Raw genomic sequence first — 23,719 nt, 5'->3', positions numbered from 1 at the left:
CACAGTCCTGAAATGGGATCCTTCCTGGACACATTTCAGCATGAACTAATCCACCTGCAGGCTGTGTGACCTTGGGCAAATCACTGCAACTCTCTGAGTTCATTTCCTCTACAGTAACATGCTTGTACTAGTTCAACCTTCATGGGGCTGTTGTCAGGGTTTCCTAAGAAATCATGTTTGTGAAAAGCTGACCATGTTACACTGAAGGAACAAAGCCATTTTCAAAAGGTTATATAGGCTGAGTGATCCCATCTTCTATAGCATTGTTGAAATAACAAAATTAGAGAGGTGGAGTGCGGTTAGTGGCTGCCGGGGGCTGGGAATTGGAGGGCACGGGGAGTGGGAGGGATCCTTGCAGTGAGGAAATAGTCCTGTGTATCCACTGAGGTGATTCCTTAAAACTACAAAGATGAGCAATTTCAAAGAATGAAATACACATGCACAATACATGCCAGCTCACAGGCTTACAGGCACACAGGCACACAGGCCTAAAGGTATACTTATAAAAATGGTGCTCTCTGGATTGTAACAATGTCCACTTCTCAGTTGTAATATTGTTTCAAAAAACTCGAGTTTTGCCAGATGCTGCCTTTGAGGGAGACGGGGTAAAGGATACAGGGGAACCTCTTCCTACTATTTCTTTTTGCAACTTCTTGTGAATCTCTATTTCAAAATAAAAAGGTTAAAAAAAATGTTGAGCAAGATGCTCAGAAAATAATAGGTTCTGAAGACACTGTTGCTGCATTTATTTGTGCTTTCTGCTACTTTCAAGGAGTTTCTATTTGTTCTTTCAAGTGGAAATTCTTCACCGGCTAGCTTTGACTTGCTGCTTATCACTTGAATGAGATCATGGCTGGGACAAAACATACTATCCACACAATGACTCCATTATGACTAGTTCCATTTTACTAATGAGGAAACTGAGACTCTGAGCCTGCAGAAGGTCCTTAGAACTGGAAAGAAGCACGGCTGAGCTACAAGTCCAGGCCCCTCCCAAAGCACAGACCCCAGATGCTGATTATGGTCCCAGGGGCAGACACCTTTATGAAAGCAATGAGCACATTTGGCTTCCTGTCAGAGCACAAGCATTAGGGACATAGTAAGTGCACGATGAACCGCAGCAGCCTTACCATTATTCATATCAACAATGTGTTCAAACTTAATAGGTCATTTCCAGTCCTAACCAAAGGACCAAGGTGAGCACCACCTGTTGCTGTCAGGTGGGCCTTAGTAGCCCTGATATGATGGGATGGGGATGTGGTCTTCCTGCCCAAAAACTAAGATCCCAGTCTAATTATGAGAAAACAACAGAGGAGCCCAGATTGAGGGACCTTCTACAAAAGATCCCATCAGCGCTCTTCAACACTGTCAAATTTGTGAAAGGCAAAGGAAGACTGAGAAACTGTGACAGTCCAGAGGTGCCTTAGGGGACATGGCTACTAAACGCAACGTGGGGTTCTGGATGGGATCCTAGGACAGGAAAGACATTAATGGGGAAACTGATGAAATCTGAACTAAGTGGAATCTAGTTGATCCTCATGGACACACATTAAGTACTGAAGTTAACATCTTAGTTCCACAAATGTACTGTGGTCACACAATTTGTGAACAAGTGAAGACCATACGGAAATCCTGGACTATCTGTATAGTTTTGTAACATTGTGACTGGCCTGTAAATCTAAAATTACCACCTAATAAAAAGTTTACTTTTAAAAATTGTAATGTCACCACTAGAATTAATATGTAACATAATATTTTAATAAAAATAAAATGTGATTAATATAACTATAACATATTTAAATAAACCTATATGCTTAAAATGTTGAATATAAATCCATATATTTAATATGTTGATAATATAAACTCATATATATGTTGATAGTGTAAGTTCATATATTTCATATTTCTAATATAAATTCATATATTTAATAGTTTGGTAATATAAATTAATATATTTTAATAAAATTAATATAAATTACTACAATCAATATCTTTAAATAAATCCATATATTAATGTGTTCATATTATAAATCCATGTTTACTATGTTGATCATGTAAAGTCATATATTTAATATGTTGATAGTGTAAATTCAACTATTAATACTTCTAGTAATATAAATTTATATACTTAATAGTTTGGGTAATGCAAATTCATATATTTAATATTTTTGGTGATATATATTGATATACTAATAATTCATAAACTATCAAGTCACTAATCTGTAAACAATAGTAAGAACCTGTCTTGTGCTGGCAGCAAGCAGCGGGGAAATGGCTTAATGACACTGCATTTTTAGAAAAATGTTTCCAGTAGCTGGTGTAGAGGACGGAAGGGACGGAGGGTGAGGTCAGAGGTGGGAGGTAGGAAGCCGCAGGGAGCTTGGTGGCCACAGGGCCAGAGGAGCCTCCACCTCCCTGGGCCTCGGCTCCCACCTCCGAGCAGGCAGGGGCCAGCCCTTGGGCTAACACCAGTGGCCCACTGACCCAGTGTTCCCGGGACTGTCCAGGCTTGGCCCTGAGGTCCCGGGCAAACCTGGCTGGTGGCCGTCCTGGGACACCTCCCGTGCAGCCAGCGGCCTGACCGGGAGAAGGGACGGAGGAGCTGGGGGAGAGAGAGCCCTAAGAGATGGAGAATGAACAGAGATCTAGCTGAACTATCTTGGATCAACAAAATAACCTTTTCTCACAACCAGGGGCCTGGACGCTTTGTTGGTTTGGCTTTCACAGAAACGCAGACCACAGCGTTTGGACCAGGAGATGCGTCTTTGAACGTGGGGGCATTTATTGTGGACCCTGAGGGGAGTCCCAGCAGCCTCACCTGACCGGTGGTAGCGGTGCCACTGCTCCTGGGTGATGAGGCCCAGCCTCCAGGCCTCCTGAGCTCCGGAGCGCAGCACGGAGGTCAAGGTGGCCTCCTCGGGTCCGTGGGGCTCCCCAGCACCGGGGGCCTGCAGCAGGTAGGCGGGGGGCACTGCGTTCTCGTCCCTGCGGAAGCGTCGAGCCACCAGCTCTAGGTCCTGTGGTCTGTAAGTCATCTGGGCTCTCAGTGCCTCCCACTCCTTCTCTTCGATCAGCGTGGGGACTGGACAGGGTCCGTACTGGTCACCTACAAGGGCCTGGCAGCGAGAGGGGTACAGCTTCCAACCTCCACTCGGACACTCAGCTTGCGACCCTGGGTGATGAACGCTGAGCCCCTAACAATGGGCCTGGCTGCAGTGCCACTGGGATAATTACATGAAGAGATTGTTACGTTATTGATCACATTAAGGTCATAACACCCAGAGCCTTGGGACACCCGCATGCAGGTACCTGAGCTCAGGACATTGGCCAGGTAGACTGTGAATCTGACCGTGCACAAAGCATTATAGAAATTTTTGCTTAGAAAACTCCCTGTGGGCTGAATAATGGCCCCCAAAGACACCCTGTCCTTGTCCCTGGACCCTGTGAATGTACCTTACATGGATAAAAGGGTTGAATTGGTTAGTTTTCAGTGCCAACTTGCTGGGGCTGAGGGATGCCCAGTTAGCTGGTCAAGCCTAATTTCTGGATGTTTCTGTGAGGGGGTAAGAGATCAGCATTTGAAGGCGTGAGCTGAGTGAAGCAGATGGCCCTCCCCAAAGCAGGTGGCCAGCATCAAGTCTGCAGACTCCATAAAGGGCTCCTCTGGAAGCCCAAATGGAATGGAGAGAGAGGAAAAGAGAATTCCCTTTCTCTGCTGTGCGCAGGTCTCTATCTTCTCCTGCCCCTGGACATCAGCCCCAATTCTCAGGCCTCACGACTTGGGCTGAATTATCCAGTGGTTTTCCTGAGTCTCTAGTTTGCAGATGGCAGACGGTTGGACTTCTCAGTGTCCATAACAGTGTGAGCCACTCCCTGTAGTAAATCTCCTCTAATATATATATTGATATACAGTTGACCCTTTTACAATGCGGGGGTTAGGAGCACTGGCCCCCTGCACAATCAAAACTCTGCAATACCTTGTGAGACACCCAAAACTTAACTATGAATAGCCTACTGTTGACAGAAAGCCTTAGCAATAACAGAAACATTCAATTAATGCACATTCTGTATGTGTTATGTATTATGTACGGTATTTTTGCAATCAAGGAAACTAGGAAAAGAAAATGTTTTTTCAAATTGTCGCAAATCTTCAAAACCTTTTCCAGGATATATTTACTGGGAAAAAAATTCTGTATATAAGTGGACCTGCACAGTTCAAACCCGTGTTGTTCAAGGGTCAACCTGATATCCTGTTGGTACTGTTTCTCTGGAGAAACTTAATACAAGGGACTTTGCAGATGTGATTAAGTTAAGGACCTCTGAGCTGGGGAGACTTTCCTGGATTATCTGGCAGGCCCTAACTGCAATCCCAAGAGTCCTTTGTAAAAGACAGCCAGAGGGAGAATTTGACACAAACAGAAGAGGAGAGGAAGATAATTTAATGGAAGCAGAGATTGGAGTGGTCAGCCACAGCTGAGGAATGCCTGCAGCCCCCAGAAGCTGCAGGAGACAAGGGAAGGTTCTCTCCTAGAAATTTAGGAAGGGGTGCAGCCCTGTCAAAACCTGGATTTCAGACTTCTGGCTTCCAGACTGCGAGATAATACATTTCTGTTGTCGAAGCCCTCGATTTGTGGTCATTTGTTCGGGCAGCCCCAGGAAATCCATGATCCTCATTGTACACATGAGAAAACTACAGCTCCTCCTATGTCGGTAGGCACTGGCTTGTCTCAAAAATGGAGCTGTGACAGGAGCAGCAGCATCCATTGGCCCTGCCCAAATCACATTCTATGATGTGGCTCTGGGAGCAGGCAGGTTTCGGTAGCGCAGGGTAGATGCTGTCTTTGTTTAGAATCAAGGGGCTCAAGAGGCAGAATAGGACACAGAAGGAGTGCATGGAGCAACAGAGGGAGCAGCATGTGCAAAAGCCCTGGGGCAGGACATGTGGCAAAGTGCCAGTGCAGGAAAAGCAAGGAGGGCTAAAGCACAAACAAGGAGGGGGCTGTGGAGAAAGATAATGCCACCCACAAGGGCAAGACTGTAGGCATGGTAAGGCCCTCAGATATTGGTCTTAATGGCAAGGACCCTAGGAAGCCCTCTTTCTGCCCCAACATGCTTGGAGAAAGTGCAAACAGGAACGGGAGAGAATCAGGCTGGAGGAGGCCTAAGACACCGGACCAAAGTCTTGGATGTCCTCCTTATAAAATGGAAGCAATCACCCCCTCCCGTTCATTGGGTTGTATCGAATATTCCAGGGGCATGCACCTGGGAAACCTAGATAAATGTGATGACAGGCTATTGACCAGGACTCCACTCTCCGGGGGCCTTCCCTACAGTGACAGCCTAGGAGAAGTTGCAAGAAGTGCAGTCAGCCAACTACAAACCAGAGATCTTAGGAAGGAGACAGATGGTACAAAACGCTCCTGTCTGGGGCCAGAGCAAGGGAAACAGGAGGAGCTCGAAAGAAGGACATCAAGGAGCCAGATGCAACTCCCTCAAGATGCTGGAACTGCTTGCTGGTGGCCCCAGAGACCCAGAGCCTCTAAAAGGAAGTGCCTAGGGGCGCTGTCCCCAGCCGAGCTGCCTAATGACTTATTTACTGGAGAGATGCCTCTCTGAGGTCCCCCATGCAGCTCTGATTTTCATGGACAGACCCTCATTCTGAGCCACTGACTGGAGATGTTGCTGTGACTCTCAGGCAGGCGGCAGAGGGGAGATGCCTAGCTCAGGAGGAAAGCAGGAAGTGGTGAAGGGCCACCGGCTGCCCAAGGAGCCCTTCTAGAAGGAGGAGCAACATCCCCGGGCTGGCTGGGCCTGGGGGAAGCTCAGAGGTCATCCTCCCAACCCCCATGACCCCTGCAAGCTGCGCTGTGTTTTTCGCTGCCTGCAGTTTGGGTTGCAAAATCAAATTCCTCCTGGAGTCCTTTTTCTCCCCATCTGCCTCATTTCTTTAAAAAATTGTTTTCTCTTCTTTTCTGCTTTGAAACACAATAAAATGATTATCAGACTTTTTTGGAAAACTAAATTAGAAGACTGGTGGGGGAGGGAATTGGCGAAGGAGATACGCCAGCAGGAGGGGAGAGCCTTCCAAACATGAGGACATATTCTAAAGCAATAATAATTTAGACAGGGTGGTTCAGAAGGTAGAAACTTTCAGTTATAAGATTAGTAAGTACTGGGGAGGTAATGTACAATATGATAACTGTAGTTAACACCCCTGCATGGTGTATTTGAAAGATGTAAGAGAGTAGATGCTAAATGTTCCATCACAAAGAAAAAAAATTATTATTTTTTTTTCATATCTCTATGAGATGATGGGTATTCACAAAACATATTGATGTGGTAATCATTTTACAGTATAAGTAAATCAAATCATTATGCTCTACCCCTTAATCCTATATGGTGCTGTATGTCAATTATATCTCAATAAAACTGGGGAAAAAGAAAAAAATAGAGGAAAAAAGTATCAACATACAAAGAAAAATAGAGTGCAAAAGAAGGAAATGCAAATCTGACTGTATAGACAAAACTTAATACATAATAAAGAAAGCTTCTCTCACCCTCTGCCCACGTCTTAGTTCACTGTAGAGAGGGCTAATCTCTAAAGTTGCACAGGTTTTGGCAATGCTAGGTGTGTGCTCATCTGTGATGTCCAGTGCAGTGGCCACTCACTGCCCGTGGCTGCCAAGCCACTGCACCGTGGCTGGTACCACTGAGGACGTGAAAATTTAATTCTACTTGATTTTAATTAATTTAACTTCAAATTCGCCACACGTGGTTTATGGCTACCATAATTGGATACTGCAGTTTGAAAAACAAGCAGCCCTTGTCTGTTTCTCTTTATTTCCCTAGAAAACCACTTTTACAATGGGGGCCCCTCTCTCCTACATTTTACCTTACCTCTCTTGTAGAGGTTCCAGAGGATTTTTCATTTTATTTGAGCTGCTCAAAGTTTCTTTGTGACGAAGGTATGCTGGACAAAGATATTTTCTTGACTTTTTCCTTCTTTACTTTCTAGGACACAGGTCAGCAAACTTCCTCTGTAAGGGCCAGACCATCTTTTCTGCCTTGCGGACCAGACCGCCTCTCTCAAAACTACTTACAGCTGGACAGCAGCCAGGGGCAATATGTAAATGAGTGGATATAGCTGAGGGCCAATAAAGCTTTATTTATAAAAATCATGTAGTGGGCCAGATTTGCCCCATGGACTGCAGTTTGCTGACCCCTGCTTTAGGATTTCTAAGCCCAAATGTCAGAGTTGTTAGCTGTACTTGGAACTTGGTGCTGTAGTAAATGAAGACTCTGGAACGTCATTGCTGACAATAGCCCAAAACAACAACTGGGAGCTGGGGGTTATTTTGGTGACAGAGGGTGTGCAGTTGGGAGGGGAGAAGGGAAGACCCTGTAACATGGGAAGATCGGCCCTACCTAGAGCCAAAGGAGTTTGCCCCTGAGGCAGGGTCTAGATGGGGCCACAGAGCCTTCGTCCAACACCCCGGGCCCATGGGAGGAAAATATTGCCGATAACCTGTGGTTCTCCATCTTCTCGATGGTTTTTCAGGATCTTATAGTTCCAGGGACATAAAGTGGATGGGGTGGAAAAGCTGGGAAAAGGTTCAGAGCAAATTCAGAGATCCTTCTGGGCTTTAACACTCTTGTGTCCAACTCACCTACTGCTTCCACTTGACTGCTATGTCTGGATCTCAGCTAGCTCTGTGGAAAATGAATGCTGTGATCGATTAACCATGTCTACAATGGGCAGGCTACGGAGGTTGGATACAATAGCAGAAATGCCAGCCACATCTCTTCATTACAGTGTTTGTATAGGAAGTGGGGGCCATATTTCTGGGCTAGGACAAGATATAAGAGCTAAAACCCATCTTTCCCAAAAGACTCACAACAAATGCTGGCCCTGTGGATGTTTTCTGACACCGGTCAAGCTCTTCCAAGCAGAGTTCCGTGGTCATGTGATCAGTGGCCTCTGTGTTCTGAATACCCCACCTCAGATCAACGACCTGAAGATAACAGCGTGGGTTTGTGAGGGAGGTGGCAGGCTGGGTGGTTTTTTCAATTACCTTTGACAAAGGCATAAGGCTTCAATAATTTTTTTGACAGCTGCTCCCCAAAGGAGGATATATGGATTAAAAGGATTTGAATAAAACCCATAACCTCAGTGTAATCATAAGAAAAACATCAGACAGACCTAGGTCAGGGGCATCTCAAAGGACAACCAAGACTGTCAAGGTCATGAACAGCCAGGAAGGCTAGAGGAGTATTCCCAGACCAGACTGGGGAGATGCAATGGGGTTCTCTGGACGGGGTCATCAACCAGAGAGGAGACACAAATGAAAGACTGGTGACATCCAAAAATAATGTCAGCTTGGTTAATACTAAGGCACCAATGTCCATTTCTTAGCCGCGACAAATGTGCCCTGATAACGTAGGGTGTTCACCAATAGGGGAAAACCTGGATTCAGGGCATTTGGGAACTCTGTACTGTATGCCACTTCCCCATAAATCTAAATTCTGAGATCAAAAGTTTACTTAAAAGCAACATTTTAAAAAAGTTATTTAAAGAACCTGGGCCTTTTCAGAACAGTCCATTTCCTCTGAGGACATGTCCACACTTGTTCACAGAGCTCTCTTTGCAAAGGAGGGTGCTCAGCTTGGCCAGAATCAGATGTGGCAGAGTCTCCTTGACAACCTCACGCTTGCCTGCTTGCTGGAGGGGGGCTGGGCGGAATGGTTTCATTCAGGCAGTAAAGCTGATCCTGGGGAAGGCTGGGATCGGGAGGGAAGGGATAGGACTCAGAATGGTCCCTGACTCTCTAAATTCTTTTGTGCAGAGGGAAAGACACAATACATTCCTGATGTGCTATAACATGGGATAAAAGGCTCACAGGACTGGATGTGGCTGGAGGAAGAAAGGGTCAGTCACCAGGCCTGGGGAGGAGCCTTAGGCTGTCCAGGCCTCTATGCCCCATCTGTGGGCTGAGGATGTTTACAGTGTTTGCTGCGTGGATATTAAAGGGATGACCATGGGGCATTCATCCTCAGCCTGTGATTTCCTTTCCAGAGCCTCTGCTGCTGAGCTGGAATCCCCACACTGCTTCTCTCTCAGTAATGTATAAACGCTGATGTGTGTTATAATCGAGGGACTCCTGGTGCACTGGATCACTGTCACAAAAGGCGTGGAGGCAGCCTCAGCCAAAGCTGAGGCTCCAAAGATGGTTTGTTGACCGGCACACTGAGACATGCAGGTGGCAGTCCTCAGTGGGGCGGGACTCACAGGCGACTCTGTTCGGGGCTCATGGCAACTATGCCCACCATCAGCGCTCCAGAAAAAAGGCACACCCCACTTCCATGCCCACCCCAAATTAGACTCCCCATTGAAGCTGCCCCCATGTAGGGAGGGCCAGGAGGGTAGAGCAAAACAACAATAAAAGTCAGTAAAGTGACACGTCCAAGATGCAGGGTCCCAAGGTGTCCACTCCTAGCACTGGACGGGGTCATCAGTTGGAGAGGGTACACAAATAGAAGACTGGTGGCATCCAGATTACATCAGGTTGGTTAATAGGAGGGCACATCGCCTGTGCAAACCTCAGTGCCCATTGTTTTGTCCTCATGCTGCATCTACCCGAGTGACACACCCTTGTACCCTAATTCCAGGGCAGGGGAAACGGAGACAGTGAGAAACAGGCAGGGAATTACCTCAAACATCAGGCCGTGCTTCTGGCAAAAGGTCTGCACTTCAGGACAGGCGGTGCTCTGTAGAGTTTCTCTCTCTGCATCCATATCTGCAAGGGAAGGCGTGGACCACGTCACCTGGAGGAACCCAGAGCCCCTCCCGGCCCCATGGTTCTCTCCTAGTGTCACTGCGCCCGCCAGGGCCAGGGCCCCTCACAGCAAACCCAAAGACACAAAAAACATGAGGCAAACCAGAGATGCCAACCATCCTGGGCTACAGGGGACTTCCCTGGTGTTAGCGCTAAAAATCCCACATCCCAGGGAACCGCTCAGTCCCAATCAACCGGAATGGGTGGTCAAGATACCCGGTGGAGTTTGCATTTCGGATAACCAATGAAAGACCCGATAGCGTAAGTATATCCTGTTCTATGTGCTATTTGGATAAATTTGCATTTCTGGTAAACCCTCTTCAAGGGGCATTTCGGACCAACAACAAATAATTTGTGAGCCTAAGTATGTCCCACCTAGGCAGTATTTGGGTAATGTGTTTATCTGATAAGCCCAGCTAGATTTGCATTTCAGAGAAAATAACAAATGATGTCATAGGGCAGGTGTGTCCCATGTTGTGTTTGGAATATACCTACATTAAAGGAGCATTCACTGTTGATCTGAAAGGGAGATTTAACTCAGTGTCCTGGTTTTACTGTTGTCCTTTTGGTTTTCTGCCTTTGCTACATCTGGTGGCCCTGCGCCCAGGGCAAACCTGGCTTCGAAGACCTTCTCCCCAACTCCCACTCACCGTGTGGCCTTGGGTCAAGTGTAAGGCTATCCTGTGTCCCTCCTCTGCAAAATGGGGGTGGCGCCTGTATTTCGCAGGGCTGCAAGTTCCCCAAGGACCCCCTCCTCTACTCAGTCATCGCTGATTCTCAGCACGAAGCACAAGCACTCAAAAAATGTTGGTTGAACCACTGAATCTTATGAGTAAAAAGAACCTAGTGTAAGGTACACGTGGAAGAAACACTTGTTTCTCCACATGGCCAGGGGGAGGTCACTTTAGTGTCCACAACAGGACTGCCAAAGCCACTGGTACAAAGAAGCTGCCCAGGTCCCCTCGTGGCAGTTGACCTGGACGCCAATCCTGGATTTGCCTTCTACCCCCTTCCCATCCTAAGCCTATTTATAAATTCCACAGGTTATTTTTATTTATTTTTTTACTCATCCAAGCCTTTATTAGGTACCTACGATATGCACAGTCCCGTACAAAATACTAAAGGAATACAAAGATGAATTTTAAAGCGGTGTCAGCTCTCAAGGACCAAATCAGCTGTATGCAGCCTTTCCAGGCTACAAATGACTTTTCTCAACAGCCCTTTGCGATATTCAGACGGGTTTCCATCAGTGGTCTTCACGCAAGCATGGCTGCTGACGCCCAACACTGCAAACGGCAGCACCAGCACAGAGAACAGATGCTGCTAGTTTTGTCTTATTCTTCAACAGATTTCTCCTCTCCGCTCTCTTCATCGGCTTCATCCTTTTCCTTAGAAGAATCCTGGCTGTTGCTATCAATAGAATAACTTTCTTCCCCATTCTCACTTTCTTCTATTTTTATTTGTTCATTAAAGCTTTCTTTATTTTCAGTGAACCTTTAATCTCTTGGTTGTTGAAGTATTCAAACGTTTTTCCACTTCCGCTTTGCTTTGAAACAAATTCATCAGATATCCCTAGTGCTTTTAGGGTGTTAGAATAATGCTTTTCTGCTGCCATTCTTGCGTTTTTCTGAGCAACTCTTTCAAATCGCAGTGGCCTGCTTTTTAATTTTTCTTCTCTGTCTTCCAGTTCGGGTCGGTCATTCTCTCATCCTTTCCTTTCACTCTTTCTTGCGGCTTGCTCTCTTCCGCTGGGAGATGCCGTGGGCACTGGAGGGTTGCAGTTACAAGGCACAGGCTTTGCGCTTACACTTCTTACTGGTGATTTGTCCCTTGGAGATAGATAAGACCTATGTGTTTCTTTTAAATTTTCTTTGTCTGCTTCTACGTCTGCCAAAATCTTCTCTCTTTTAGTGGATGCGACGTGAGGCTGCATGACCATCAGGTGATTTACAGACTGTTAGTAGTTTGGGACATTTCTGTTCTGAGAGGAGTTTCTGATATCACTCAGGAAGGTTTTCAAAATCAGCAGTCTGGCACCTAATCTTGTATTTATACTTCAACTTTTCAGCCTGTTCAGGACCTTTGAGCCTATGTGTAGCAAAACCCCTGTGATTTGGCCTCGAAGGCAAGGGAAACGCCCTCTGGGGGCTCCGGGCCTGCAGCTGCTTCCTGATGTTGCCACAGAGCCCGTCTTCTTTCAACTCATTATTGGTACTTGAGCCATAAGCAGATGGAGGTATGGGTCTGGCTTTAAATCGATTTTTCTTTTTAGACTTATAAAAAAGTCTCTCAGCTGCTTTTCCCAGATTGCTTGCTTCTGCTCCTCTCTTGTGATAAACTTTAATGGCTTTTGTGAGGCCAAACGGGCTTCTTTGTTTTTCTCCTTCCTAGATCTCCGTTGTTCATTTTGCTTGACTATGTCACGATAAAGGAGCGAAAAGATGAATACAGGAACTGGACTGGCTTGGAATTTTTTCTTACACTCTGAATCCTCTTGTTTTTTGAGCAGTTGGTGAACCATTTCAATATCTGATTTAGATTTCATGTTTTCTTCTTTTTTCTTCTGTTCTCTAATCATCATTTGAAAAGCTGCAGGTACTGTAATCTTTGACAACTATTCTTTTGGTTTCTTCTTTGTTTTTCCAACTGCTGGGAAATCAGCATCTACACAATGAATATCATCTTCCGCAGGAAAGCCTGTGCACATATTGCTGATCGGTTCCTCAGCACTCTGCTCTCCTCAGGGCACTCTTTTTCTAAGCTGGGTAATTCATCTTCGGAAGAAGACAAAGTCAAGAAGGAAGACTGAGCTGAACAGGCTCGGAAGGCCATGTCATTAACGAGACATGGTATGAGTTCTCTTCTGAGAAGCCCTGGAAGAGACACTACAGTCTTCTTCTCTGATGATCATTGGCTGAGCTTCCTTTAAATTCAATTTATTCTGGTGCATTTTTCTCTGACTTTGCCATAGTTTCCGTGTGGGCAGCCTTCAGCCTGCCTAATTTCCTATAGCACTCTCCATTGGAACGGTACGTATCAGAGAAGTCCAGAAAGTCCTCAGAGCTCACACGTGTTTGTTCATCCACCCCAGAAATGTTGGTGCTAGAATCAGCCTGTGCCCGCGCGGGCCACGCCACCTTCCACTGCTTCTCCTCCTCCAAGGCTGCGGCCGTTGCTGCCGCCACCAGAGCCTCCGTGGGGTCTGCATTCGTACTGGCTGACCTGCACTCCAGTGGTGGGATTTACCAGGACTTGGAGACCGGAGGCCACCAGCTTCGCCACTCGGTGCCAGGCGGCCATCACCGCGCCGTGGAGGCCTGAGCGCCCGCGCTGGCCCCGGGGTGGGGCAGCTGGCGCGGGCTTCATCTACCTGGCGGCTCCGTTCTCGGGGTAGGTGGTTACTTAGATTCCACAGGTTATTTACATTTGTCCATAAAATATTTCTTAGGAAGCCACTGCGTGCCCAGACCCCTGCTAACCATCAGGGCACAGTAGTAAATAAGACAGACGTAGCCAAAGCAGTCATCTACTACTCCTCCCGGCCCTGGAGCCTTCTGCCCTCAGAGCTGATGGCTAAGTCTTCAGAAGTTTTGTTAACAGAGCCATTATGAAAAAATTAAGTGACCTGAACTTACAATGGTGCACGTTATAGTAAAAGCAAAGATGGCAAATACTCAAAACTCGCCACTGCCTAATCATTTTATTATATTCGACCTTGAGCTCTGTTCTTGATTTGGTACCAGGGATGTGCAGTTGAGCCTTGAACAATGTGGAGGTTATAGAGGCACCGACCCTCTGCACTGTCAAAAATCTACATATAACTTCTGACTCCCCCAAAACCTAATAGCCCACTGTTCACCTGAAGCCTTCCTGATAACATAAGCAGTCGATGAACACGTATTTTGTATGTTCTATGTATTATGTACTGTATCCTTACAATAAAGTAGGCTAGAGAAAAGAAAATGTGTTTTCAAATTGTCTGAGTCCCCAAAACATTTTCTGACATATTTATGGAAAGAAATCCACTTATCAGTGGCCCTGTGTGGTTCAAACCTGTGTTGTGTAAGGGTCAGCTGTATTAGAAAGAGATGAATCATTACATGTCTCCGCCCAACTCTGTGTCCAGTGAAGCCACAATGGCAGCTGGAAATTGACCCTGGTGGGAAGATTCATGCCATGGAAACTGGTAGGCAATACAAATCAAGAGCTTTGGTGTCTCCTTTTTACTTTTGAGGGAACAGGCCATTGAACATTTGTCAACACACCAGGCTTTGCCCTCGGGTTGCCAATGGCCTGGTTGCAGGAGACAGACATTCGAAAGACACATAAATTGAATAACAGACCCCAAAATGAAATAAGCTTATGAGGTCTGGGGCTTTGTGGGTCCTAAGAATTGCCTGGTGTGACACAGCAAGGAGAAGAGGACCCTATAAGGTAAAGCTGGGTGGCCGGCAGAGTCCGGGGATGCAGAGCCTTGCCGCTGTGGGAACATTCCCACACTCCTTACGCCTCGGGTGTGGCCAGAAAATGTTAGTTGTGATAGAGTTTGCCGCTCTCAGTCTGGCTCCTCAGGAAGGAAACAGGGGGCCCGGGAGGCTCCCCCTCACCAGTTCCGCAATCCACATCCAGTTCCCTTAGAGGACCTGGCGAGCTGTGCCCACTGCCCCTGAGCCCACAGCCCGGCACACCCCTTACCTGAGACCGTGGAGCTGATGAAGACGGCCACGCTGCTGGATGGAGGTGCTGGGAGGGGGCCTGCCTGGCCCCGGAGAAGCCGCCGGAGGGCGCCCGGACTAAGGGGGCCCGTGCTCATGCTGCCTGCCCACCAGGACGAACCTTCCCCAGAAAAGGGCCTGGGCCTCCGGGACCTCACACCAGTGGCTGGGTAGCCTTCCTGGGAGCACAGCCGGGCCGGACCATCCGGCATGGAGCACCCATCTCACTCTCCATGGTCCTTTGGGCACCCTGTAGCCCCCAGCGCCCCAGGGCGCTGAGCAGGCTGCTCCTCACTGCTGTGCTTCGTGTCCAAGCGCTAAAGGGGAGATGCTGGGCAGTGGTCCCCTGGCCGAGGCGACTGGATGTCGGCTCCTCCTGGCCCTGGAGCCTTCTGCCCCTCAGCCAAGCAGCTCTTCACCCTGACAGCTCAGCGGTCGCCACAGCAACGGCAGCTTCCTGGAGCTCCGCATCGGGGCCTGGGGACCAGCCAGCCTCTCCCACAGCTGAGTCCCTTGGGACTCCATGAAAGTTGAGCCTGGGCCCAGGTGTGCAGGGGGAAGCCATGGATGCTGGGAGCCGGGCCCAGCCCTGGCAAGGCAGGCCACGAGGACACACACTTAGCAGAACCCCCACCCTTCCTGCCCTCACTGTCCCCTCGAGCTCCATCCGGGCTCTGGGTGTACTTGTTAAACCAGCAGTTGTCGACCGGGGGCGATCCTACTCTCCGGGGACACTTGCACAGTCTGGAGACATTTTCGTTGTCACGACTGGGGGAAGGGGAGCTAGTGGGTGGAGCCCAGGAATGCTGCTTAGGTCCCTGCAGTGCCCAGTATGCCCCCCAGAGAGAACTGTCAGTCCCCAAATGTCAGCAGTTCCGAGAAACTGAGAAACCAGCTTTAAATCAGCTCTATAGATTTCCTTGCCTGCAGGACGCGTGGAGCCTGATGCTGGCTCTCTTTGATAAGAAGGGAGGTTAGTGTGTCTCCAGTGGCACTCAAGGACCTCATCATATCAAACCGAGATGCACTCTTCAAGATTAAAAAAAAAAAATCCATTTGCAGCAACATGGCTAGACCCTGAAAGCGTTATGCTAAGCAAAATAGGTCAGGCAGAGAAAGACAAATGCTGTATGATCCCACTTACATGTGGCACCTAACAAAGCCAGACTTACGGAAACAGAGAGTAGAGTGGTGGTTACCATGGGGTGGGGGGTGGGAAAATGGGGAGATGTTGGTCACAGGGTATGAACTTCCAGTGATAAAATGAGTAAGTTCTGGAAACAGATGTATAGCATGGCAAATAGAGTTAATACTACTGTATCATGGACTTCCAAGTTGCTAAGAGAGTAACTCTTAAATGTTCTCACCACAGAAAAAGAAATGGTAATTATGTGGCAGGATAGAGGTCTTAGCTAATGCTAACCACGGTAACCATCTCACAATATACAAGCACAAGTCAACACATTGTATACCTTAAACCTACACAGTGTTATATATATATCAGTAAATATCTCAAAACTGGGGGCAGGCGTGGAATAGCCCCAAAACACAGGCTGTCTGACCAAGGAAAGACCTTCTCATAGTTTGACCTTATTGAAAATGCCCTGGTAATCTGAGTCCTGCTCACCCACCTCTCGATACCAGCAGAAGGAATGTATACCATGGGGTCCATGGGCCTGGCTGGAAGGCTGGCTCCTCCACTGCGGGCCTGCAAGATGTAGGCAAATGGCCTCCCCCCTGGGACATCAGCTGCAGTGTCTGCAATGGGAGTGAGGATCAATCAGGAGCAGGTTAGGGTGAGGAGGGAGAGGCACTCGGTTTGGAATCAACACATAAGGGAGCATGCTGTGTCTGAAAATTAAGATGAATGCCAAAAACATCCACGCTGGGGCAAGCGGGCACAAGGCATTTGGGAGACAGGTATGTAGAGTGCCCACTTTACCCACGGGCGCTTGATGAACAGTGGTATCAGTTCTCTGCAAACAGTCTGAGCTTTTTCAGACCTTGTCCGTCTCTGCCTCAGCATCCCTTCCCTGCCTTGTCCACCCAGGGAAGACCTTGCTTTACAGGGGTCCCCAGATCACCCCCATTTCAAGGATTCACCAGGTGGGACTCACAGAATTCAGAAAAGCTGTTCTATCCCAGGTTATGGTCAATTACAGTGAAGGCACACAGATTAAAACTGGGAAACAGGAGTCACATGGACAGACTTTGATTCTCACAGTAACAGTGTGTGACAATGCACGTGGATTGCCAACCTGAGATGCTCCCCTGAGCCTCGAAGTCCAGGGTTTGTACTGGGCATTGGTCACACAGACACCCTCCAGAGGTAGAGCTGATGTCACATAGCCCAAAGTCCCCACCATAAGTTACACTGTTAGCATAAGTGATCTGGTCTAGCCCAAAGCCCCCAGGCAAATGAAGACACTCCTATCAGGCAGGACATCCCAAGCATTTAGGGGGTACCTCCTAGAAGCTGGGTAAGAGCCAAACATTTCATGAGCAGGGTATGGGCAACCCAGGCCTGCCGAGTGAATCCTTTCCTGCACAGACCTGCTAAGTACATAAATACTGTGATGAAGTTGTGAGACAGGGACCATGGGTGTAGTCAGCATACGGTGAGGGCCTCCAGAAAAAACAAAGCAAGATAATCCACTGTGGGATTTGCTCTGGCCTGCTGGGGGGCCCAGTTTCTTTTTCTGACTTTATCCAGGTGCTGCTCTTCTTCCTCCAGCCCTAAACAAATGTTTTGCAACCTGGGCAATTGATTTAGCAAGCAAGCCCAGTCATAAACAATGTAGTAAAAACAAGAAGGATTCCATCTTGAAAATAAAAAATTTCATTTTAAAACCCAATTACTTAAAAAGTAAGTTAACATCCTCTTTAACAAACAGACAATAACTCAGCCCACCTTGGGAGCAAAGCAGGCAATCTTGAGTGATGCGCTCCCAGACCAGGAAGCTGCTATCCTGGGAGGAAATCACAGCAGAACATTTCTTGTAAACAACCAGGAAGACTAATAAGAAACCTAATGTCTCTTCAAAGATAAACATTTTGGGACCACTTAGCAGGTGTGCATCCCTAGCCCTTTGTCTGTCTCTCAATTGCCTATAAAACCCTAGACAACAGCACCACCCTGGACTCTCTTGCCCAAGCCAGGAGCTCTGTCCTCTCGCTTTATCTCTAAATAAAAGCCTCTGCCTTGCTCTCCTACCTTGAGTGTTTGCAAAGTTCATCTTTGACTTGGTGAACAAGAACCCTGGCATCAGTTGACTGTCACCATCTCACAGAAGATGAAACTGAGGATCAGAGTGAGAACTTGATCACGAACCTGGAAGGGCAGAGTCAGGGAGCAAGTGCTGGTCTGGTGCCCTCTCTTCCAGGGACCTTCAAAGCCAACCTGCCGTCAGCCACCTTCCCACAACCCACCCAAGATCCACTGATATAGTTAAACTTGCCTGTCCCCAAATCTCTGTTTCTTCCCCCATTTCCCTGGGTCCCCAGTAGGTCCCTTGGGACCAACTACACTTCCATGCATGACCATGTTTACCACCTCCTGATGCTCACAAGAGAGTCAGAAGATTTTGACCTTAACACTCACACTAGGCTTTCTTTCTCTTATTTTAGCCCAGACTTTTCCAATCTTAGCATGGCTGATGTCTGGGGTCAGATCATTCTTTACAGTGGGGGCCATACTGCACATTGTGAGATGTTGATAAGCTTCCTGGCCTCAGTCCACTGGATGTCAGTACCAGACACCTCCCAGATTGGAACAATCAAAAATATCCCCCAAACATTGCCAATATCCACCAGTAGGTGGCAGAATCATGTCTGGCAGAGAACTTGCCTACCACACAATCAGCTTATCGCAGCCTCAGGTCCTTTGCACATGCTGTGCCCAAACTCTCCATCCTGTGACCTTTCGTATCATTCACCCCTCAGCTTAAATGCCGCCTCCTAGAGGTTTTCCCTGACCACCCTGTTGCTCAGTGACCTCCCAAGCCACTCCTGATGCCATCACCCTAGTGGAATTCTCTGCATGCTACTCACCACCACTGGATATATTTCTTTTTGCTTCTTTACTGCTTGTCTCTCTTCAAGAATATGAGTTCTGTGAGTGTGAGGATCTTGTCTGCCAGGGTTGGCATACCTGGCCCATAGCAGGCACACTCAGCAAATAACTGTCACATCCACAGGCTCATTCACAACTGTCCATCTGCCTCAGCTCCTGTGTGTCAACACAGACAACTAAGCAAGATGACTTCCCAGGAAGGACAGAGGCTCTCTGCAGCTCCCGGCTGGTTTCCCTGGCCATGGGCTCTCTGACCTTCTTCTTGTTCTTGCAGGTGGTGGAAAGGCCAAAAATCCTCTGGGAAGTAGGTTAGAGAAGAAGTTTCTGGGCCCAGGGCAGCCCGGAAGACAAGCCCCTGGCTATCCTAGTAACTTTTGTCTTATTTGAGGCACTGGACGGGTCTCTCTCTGCCAATTCCCCCAGCAACCAAGATAATGAAAGAAAGTGTGTGGCTCTCTGGCCCAGCTGGGCTGGGCATCTAGCCAGACGTGGTGGTTAACCATTGTATGCCGGGCTGATACACTTGACACTGCAGATGCTGGCTGTTGAGGGTCCGTGAGGCACCAGCTGGTTGACTTTCAGTATTCATAGTCTGTCTGAGAGGCTGATGTTACGATCCTGCACTACGGATGTGAAGAAGGAGGTCCAGATAGATGAAGCCCCTTGTGTGGGCCACTTGATTTCTCTGGGCTTTCTCAACAAGCTCCTGTATTGCTGAAAGAATGACATGTACTTAGAAAGTGCAACTTGCTTGCACAGTGAAATTCACTTATCACGCACCTAGTACCATGCCTGGGTCCTTCAGAGTGCCCATGAAATGTTGACCATGATTAATTGCTATGATTACCAGGCTGGCCCAAGTGGCAGAGCCAGGAATCAAAGCCTCCCGGGTCAATGTTCCCACAAGTGTTAATGAAATCAACATCTCTAGAAGAGGGTTTTTCAACTCCAGCACTGCTGATATTTGGGGCCAGATCGCTCGCTGTGTCCTGTGCGTGTTGGGGGAAGGTCATCAGGAAGAGGTGTTCACTGGTTTGACCCACAAGCCAGACCCAGGCAGCCAGAGGCCCCTTACTCCCTCCCTGTTTACTCTGCTGGCCTTCCCTGTGCTACATGCTTCCCAAGGACACAGCCTGGAGATAGCGATGTGGTGTGGAAGCCGTCTGGACTGTGTATGCGACTGAACCCAGTTTAGGCATCTACATAAACTTTTAAGACCTGGCACATGGGTCTGGAAATCTTGCAGCTGCCCCAGACAAATCTCATAGGTCAGTTCCTTGCTTATTAAAACTGCCACCCACCAGTCTGGAGTGGACTGCCTCTTTCTACCCTCCATGTTCAGGCACCAGTTTTAGATCACACCCGGGAAGCTCCTGAGAGTTTGCAAACCAACAGTGCACTGTAAGATGCAGCGCCCCTGGGCTCCACCCCCAGATGCCCATGGCACTGCCACTTCCAGTTATGACAACCAAAAATGTTTCCGGACATTGCCAAGTGTTCCCTTGGGAGCAGAATCTGCAACTCTACCTCCTGGCTGAGACCCACTGCTTTATATGTTAGTATATTCATGCTACAATCACCATGTTGATATATGTTTCTGGGGACTCTCTAAATTTCAGGTACCCACATGCATGTTTCCAAATTTCCCAGCCATCTGGGCACTTTGATGGCTACACGGGTTTACCCAAGATGAAAATAAGCTTCAGAGACATTCCACGTTCTGCCCAAAGTCGTCTGGCAAAGAGAAAACGAAAAGGAATGAGGCCTGACACACACTACAATGTGGATGAACCTTTAAACCATCATGCTGAGGGGAGGAAGTCAGGTGCAAAAGGCCACGTGTTGTGTGAGATCACATGTGAAACGTCCAGAACAGGCACACCCATAGGGACAGAAAGCAGGTCAGCGGTTGTCAGGGGCCAGGGGAGGAGAGGGGGAGTGGGCTGCTCATGGGGACGGGGTTTCTTTTTGGTATGATGGGAAGAGTCCGGAACTAGACAGAGGTGATGTTTGCACAACATTGTGAATGTGCTACATTCTGCTGAATGATATAAATGACTCATTTTATGTTACAGGAATTCTAAAATTCAACTTAAAAATGGATTTAAATAGGAAAAAGATGTTTATCTTGAGCATTAATTTTTTTGTCCACTCACCCCCACCCCCACCCCAAGTGCTGCACCGAGGTGAGTGCCTCTTCCCAGTCTGCACCCTGCTTATGCCCCCTCTGGGGGCACCACCCTTATCATTCCCCATTTACAGATGGGAAAGCTGAGGCCCCGGGTCACACAGCTAGTAACTTCGGGAGTACTCTTTGAACCCAGGCTTATTATTGTCTGTATTTCAAATTAATTGCTTTACAGGCTTTATTTAAGTCTCCTACCAACCTTTCCTGGCAGTCGCCATGCTGCATTCGGCTGCCTGTGTCCTGGGCTGGTCTGTGCCCAGCCTAGAAGTCTCTGATTTCTCACCCGATGAGTCCAGGCCAGCATGGTCTGGAATGATTGTCCAGTAGAAATCAACAGTCTGCCTCACTTTTGCACAAACTTTTGTGGGTCACAGACCACACTTGGATATCCTAATAAAAGCAACGAACCATTGCCCCTGCTCTCTATCTCCAACATTCCAGGGTGTGAGTTCCTCCCTGTTCCTATCAGGCAAGTGACTCCATCTCTCTGAATGTTAGTTCCCTCATCTGCAAAAAGGGCAGGTCATCATGCCTCCCAGGTGCTGAGAGGTGGCTCTCAAGGTGTGCTCTGTGCACCCCTGCAGTTCCCGGACCTTTTCAGGAGTCTTTGAGGTCAGACCCCCACTGTCACATTAATACCGTGTCATTTGTCTTTTTCCCTGGGGTGACATCATACTGATGGTATACAAACAATGGTGGGCAAACTATGGGTGCTTCAGCAGGAATCAAGACAGTGGCACCAAGTGTAGTGGGAGTCATGGTACTGTCCACCACCACGCATGCACCGGAAAAGGGGGGAAGCATTAGGTTCGTTTAAGGATGTGCTTGCTAAAGTTTGATAAAACAGTAGAAATTATTAATTTTGAAAAATATCAACCCTAGAATATGCCTCAGGTATTCTTGCATAACTTGCTCTTACACTCATGTTTTTGAGATTTGTCCATGCTGTGGCTTGCTCGTTTTTACTGCCGTCATATGAAAAGCAATTTGTTCATCCTGTCGATGAACATTTGCAATGTTTCTAATGTTTTTTCGTTAGAACATTCTGGAAAATTCTGGAGGGGTTTGTAGTCAAAGTAGGAGGAATAGACTGATGGATTAGAAAGGAGACTGCCACCCAGTTATTTGTCAGTAGGCCTGTTACAATAAGAAGCAAAGGATTGTGGCTCAGATGAGTGTGCAGATGGGGAGACTGAGGCTTGGAGCATCTAGGTGACGCCCACAGCCACAGGGGATCCATGGGTGTGGTGGGCAGCCTCTTAGATGAGCCCTGGTGATATCCACCTCCTAGGAGGCACACTTTTCAGTTGGTTCTTTCCCACACTGCTCTGCTGATCTGGTCTACATGACCAGCAGAATACAGCCAAAAAGTGGCAAGAAGTCACTTTTGAGATCAGGTTATAAAAGACTGTGACTTCCACCTCTGGCACCCTCTCAAAGGCTTACTCTTCCTCTCTCTCGGGTTGCTCAGTCTGAGGGCAGAAGCTGCCACTGTGGTAGGAAGCCAAGCCAAGCCAAGAAAAGGGACTTTTCTTTAAGGCTTGAAGAACTCAGAGGAATACCAGGGTGCTTGAGTTTACAGCAGTGTAACAATGTACCCCCCACCGGGACCCAGTGATCTGGAGCAGCTTGTTGATCAGTCATGTAGGCCCATTAGTTTACAACAGAGTACCCCGGTACCCTTTACTGAGATAGGTTAAAACATAACCACTCTGGCTGAAACTATAGGACATTAACAGCTCCCACTGCAACATTCCTGGGGGCTGACTCCCTTTGACCCCGTTGCGCTCGCACTCGGCCTTTGGATATGAATCCGCTGAGCCAGTGCCTACACTAATAAACTGCTTCTCACCATTAGTGCTTCTCGCCAGACATCTCGGTGTCCTGACTCCTTGTTCGTAGTTCCTGCAACACCATGTTGTGAGTAGCCCATGGAGAAGTTCATGAAGGGAGGACTGCAGCCTTCATCCACCAGCCAGGGAAGAGCTGAGGCCTGGAACAGCTATGGGGGTGATCTTGGAAGTCGATTCTGCAGGCTTAGGCTCCCTCTGGTTGACATCTTGACTGTAACCTCATGAGAGAGACTCTGAGACAGAACCACCCCAGCTAAGCCACTCTTGGATTCCTGGTATTCAGAAACCATGTGACATAATAAATGTATGTGGTTTTAAACTGCTACAATTTGCAGTGTCTCATTATGCAGCAACAGCTAACTGATACAAAGGGAGCAGTGCCAGACCTGAAACCTTCAGCTCCTTATCTAGGCCCCCCTAGGATAACCTGCTCCTGCCGGGTCTGAGTCTTTCTGCCTTATTTCCACAAAGAGGCTTTAATGACCATTTTCTACCATTTTCAGCTGAGGAGGCACAGCCTAGAAGGCTCTAATGCAATCACAAATGTGATGATAAAGGTGAGACTTTAGACAATCACAAGGAGGAAGGGGCCAGCCGGGAGGGAATCTCTGAGGTGTGGGGAGGGGACATGCAGACATATGTCTTCTCAACCAGTTCAGCAAGAAATCCCTTAGATATGTGTTTTCTAAATATTCCTGCCTTCCAGTCTAAATCCATGCTGTGGTCTCTGTCTGGAACTCTCTCTCCGGTATCTTCAAATCCTCCCTATGTGTTTCAAGGCCCCACAGAAATTTCTCTTCTTTGGGAAGCCCTTCTTGACCCTCCATGATCCCTCGGCATTACCATGATACTTCCTTCTCTCTCTTAGGGAATTCCTTAAGACCAAGGGATGGGCCTTGGCATCTCTGTGCCCCAGGGGACTGCAAGGAACGCACACACAGCATCAGCAAGTGTTTGTTGAATCAATTATTGTCTACTCTGATGCTACAGACTTAACATTTGTGTCTCCTCCCCACCCAAAATTCATAGGTTGAAATCCCAACTCCCAACGTGATGTA

At 47.8% G+C, this 23,719-nt stretch overlaps 1 protein-coding gene, 2 long non-coding RNA genes and 1 pseudogene across 4 annotated transcripts in view; 1 reads left to right on the top strand and 3 right to left on the bottom strand.

The window, feature by feature from the left end:
* LOC130680066 (uncharacterized) overlaps positions 1 to 7,178 on the top strand; it is a 65,770-nt gene extending 58,592 nt beyond the window's left edge. For both annotated transcript variants that reach the window (XR_008993076.1, XR_008993077.1), the window contains one exon: positions 7,016 to 7,178. This is a non-coding gene — a long non-coding RNA (uncharacterized LOC130680066). The remainder of the gene's footprint in view (positions 1 to 7,015) is intronic.
* The window catches only part of NWD1 (NACHT and WD repeat domain containing 1), a 61,175-nt gene extending 51,381 nt beyond the window's left edge, over positions 1 to 9,794 (bottom strand). The window contains 4 exon segments of the mRNA XM_057490078.1: positions 2,819 to 3,116; positions 7,896 to 8,012; positions 9,709 to 9,743; positions 9,746 to 9,794. Coding sequence (XP_057346061.1) covers positions 2,819 to 3,116; positions 7,896 to 8,012; positions 9,709 to 9,743; positions 9,746 to 9,788 — 493 coding nt within the window. The 5' untranslated portion in view covers positions 9,789 to 9,794.
* A 1,373-nt stretch (positions 9,795 to 11,167) lies between these two features.
* LOC130680060 (protein FAM161A-like) lies at positions 11,168 to 13,813 on the bottom strand (annotated as a pseudogene).
* Positions 13,814 to 17,367: 3,554 nt separating this feature from the next.
* Positions 17,368 to 22,792, bottom strand: LOC130680067 (uncharacterized). Its single transcript, XR_008993078.1, has 3 exons — positions 22,661 to 22,792; positions 18,599 to 19,334; positions 17,368 to 17,879 (listed from the first exon to the last, which is right to left on the bottom strand). It is a non-coding gene; the product is annotated as an uncharacterized LOC130680067 (long non-coding RNA).
* Between the last annotated feature and the right edge of the window lie 927 nt (positions 22,793 to 23,719).

The sequence above is a fragment of the Manis pentadactyla genome, chromosome 12 (assembly GCF_030020395.1).
Source record: "Manis pentadactyla isolate mManPen7 chromosome 12, mManPen7.hap1, whole genome shotgun sequence".
NCBI classification, from domain to species: domain Eukaryota; kingdom Metazoa; phylum Chordata; class Mammalia; order Pholidota; family Manidae; genus Manis; species Manis pentadactyla.
Note: the sequence above shows the minus strand (reverse complement) of the source record. Positions and strands in the feature narration are given on the sequence as shown.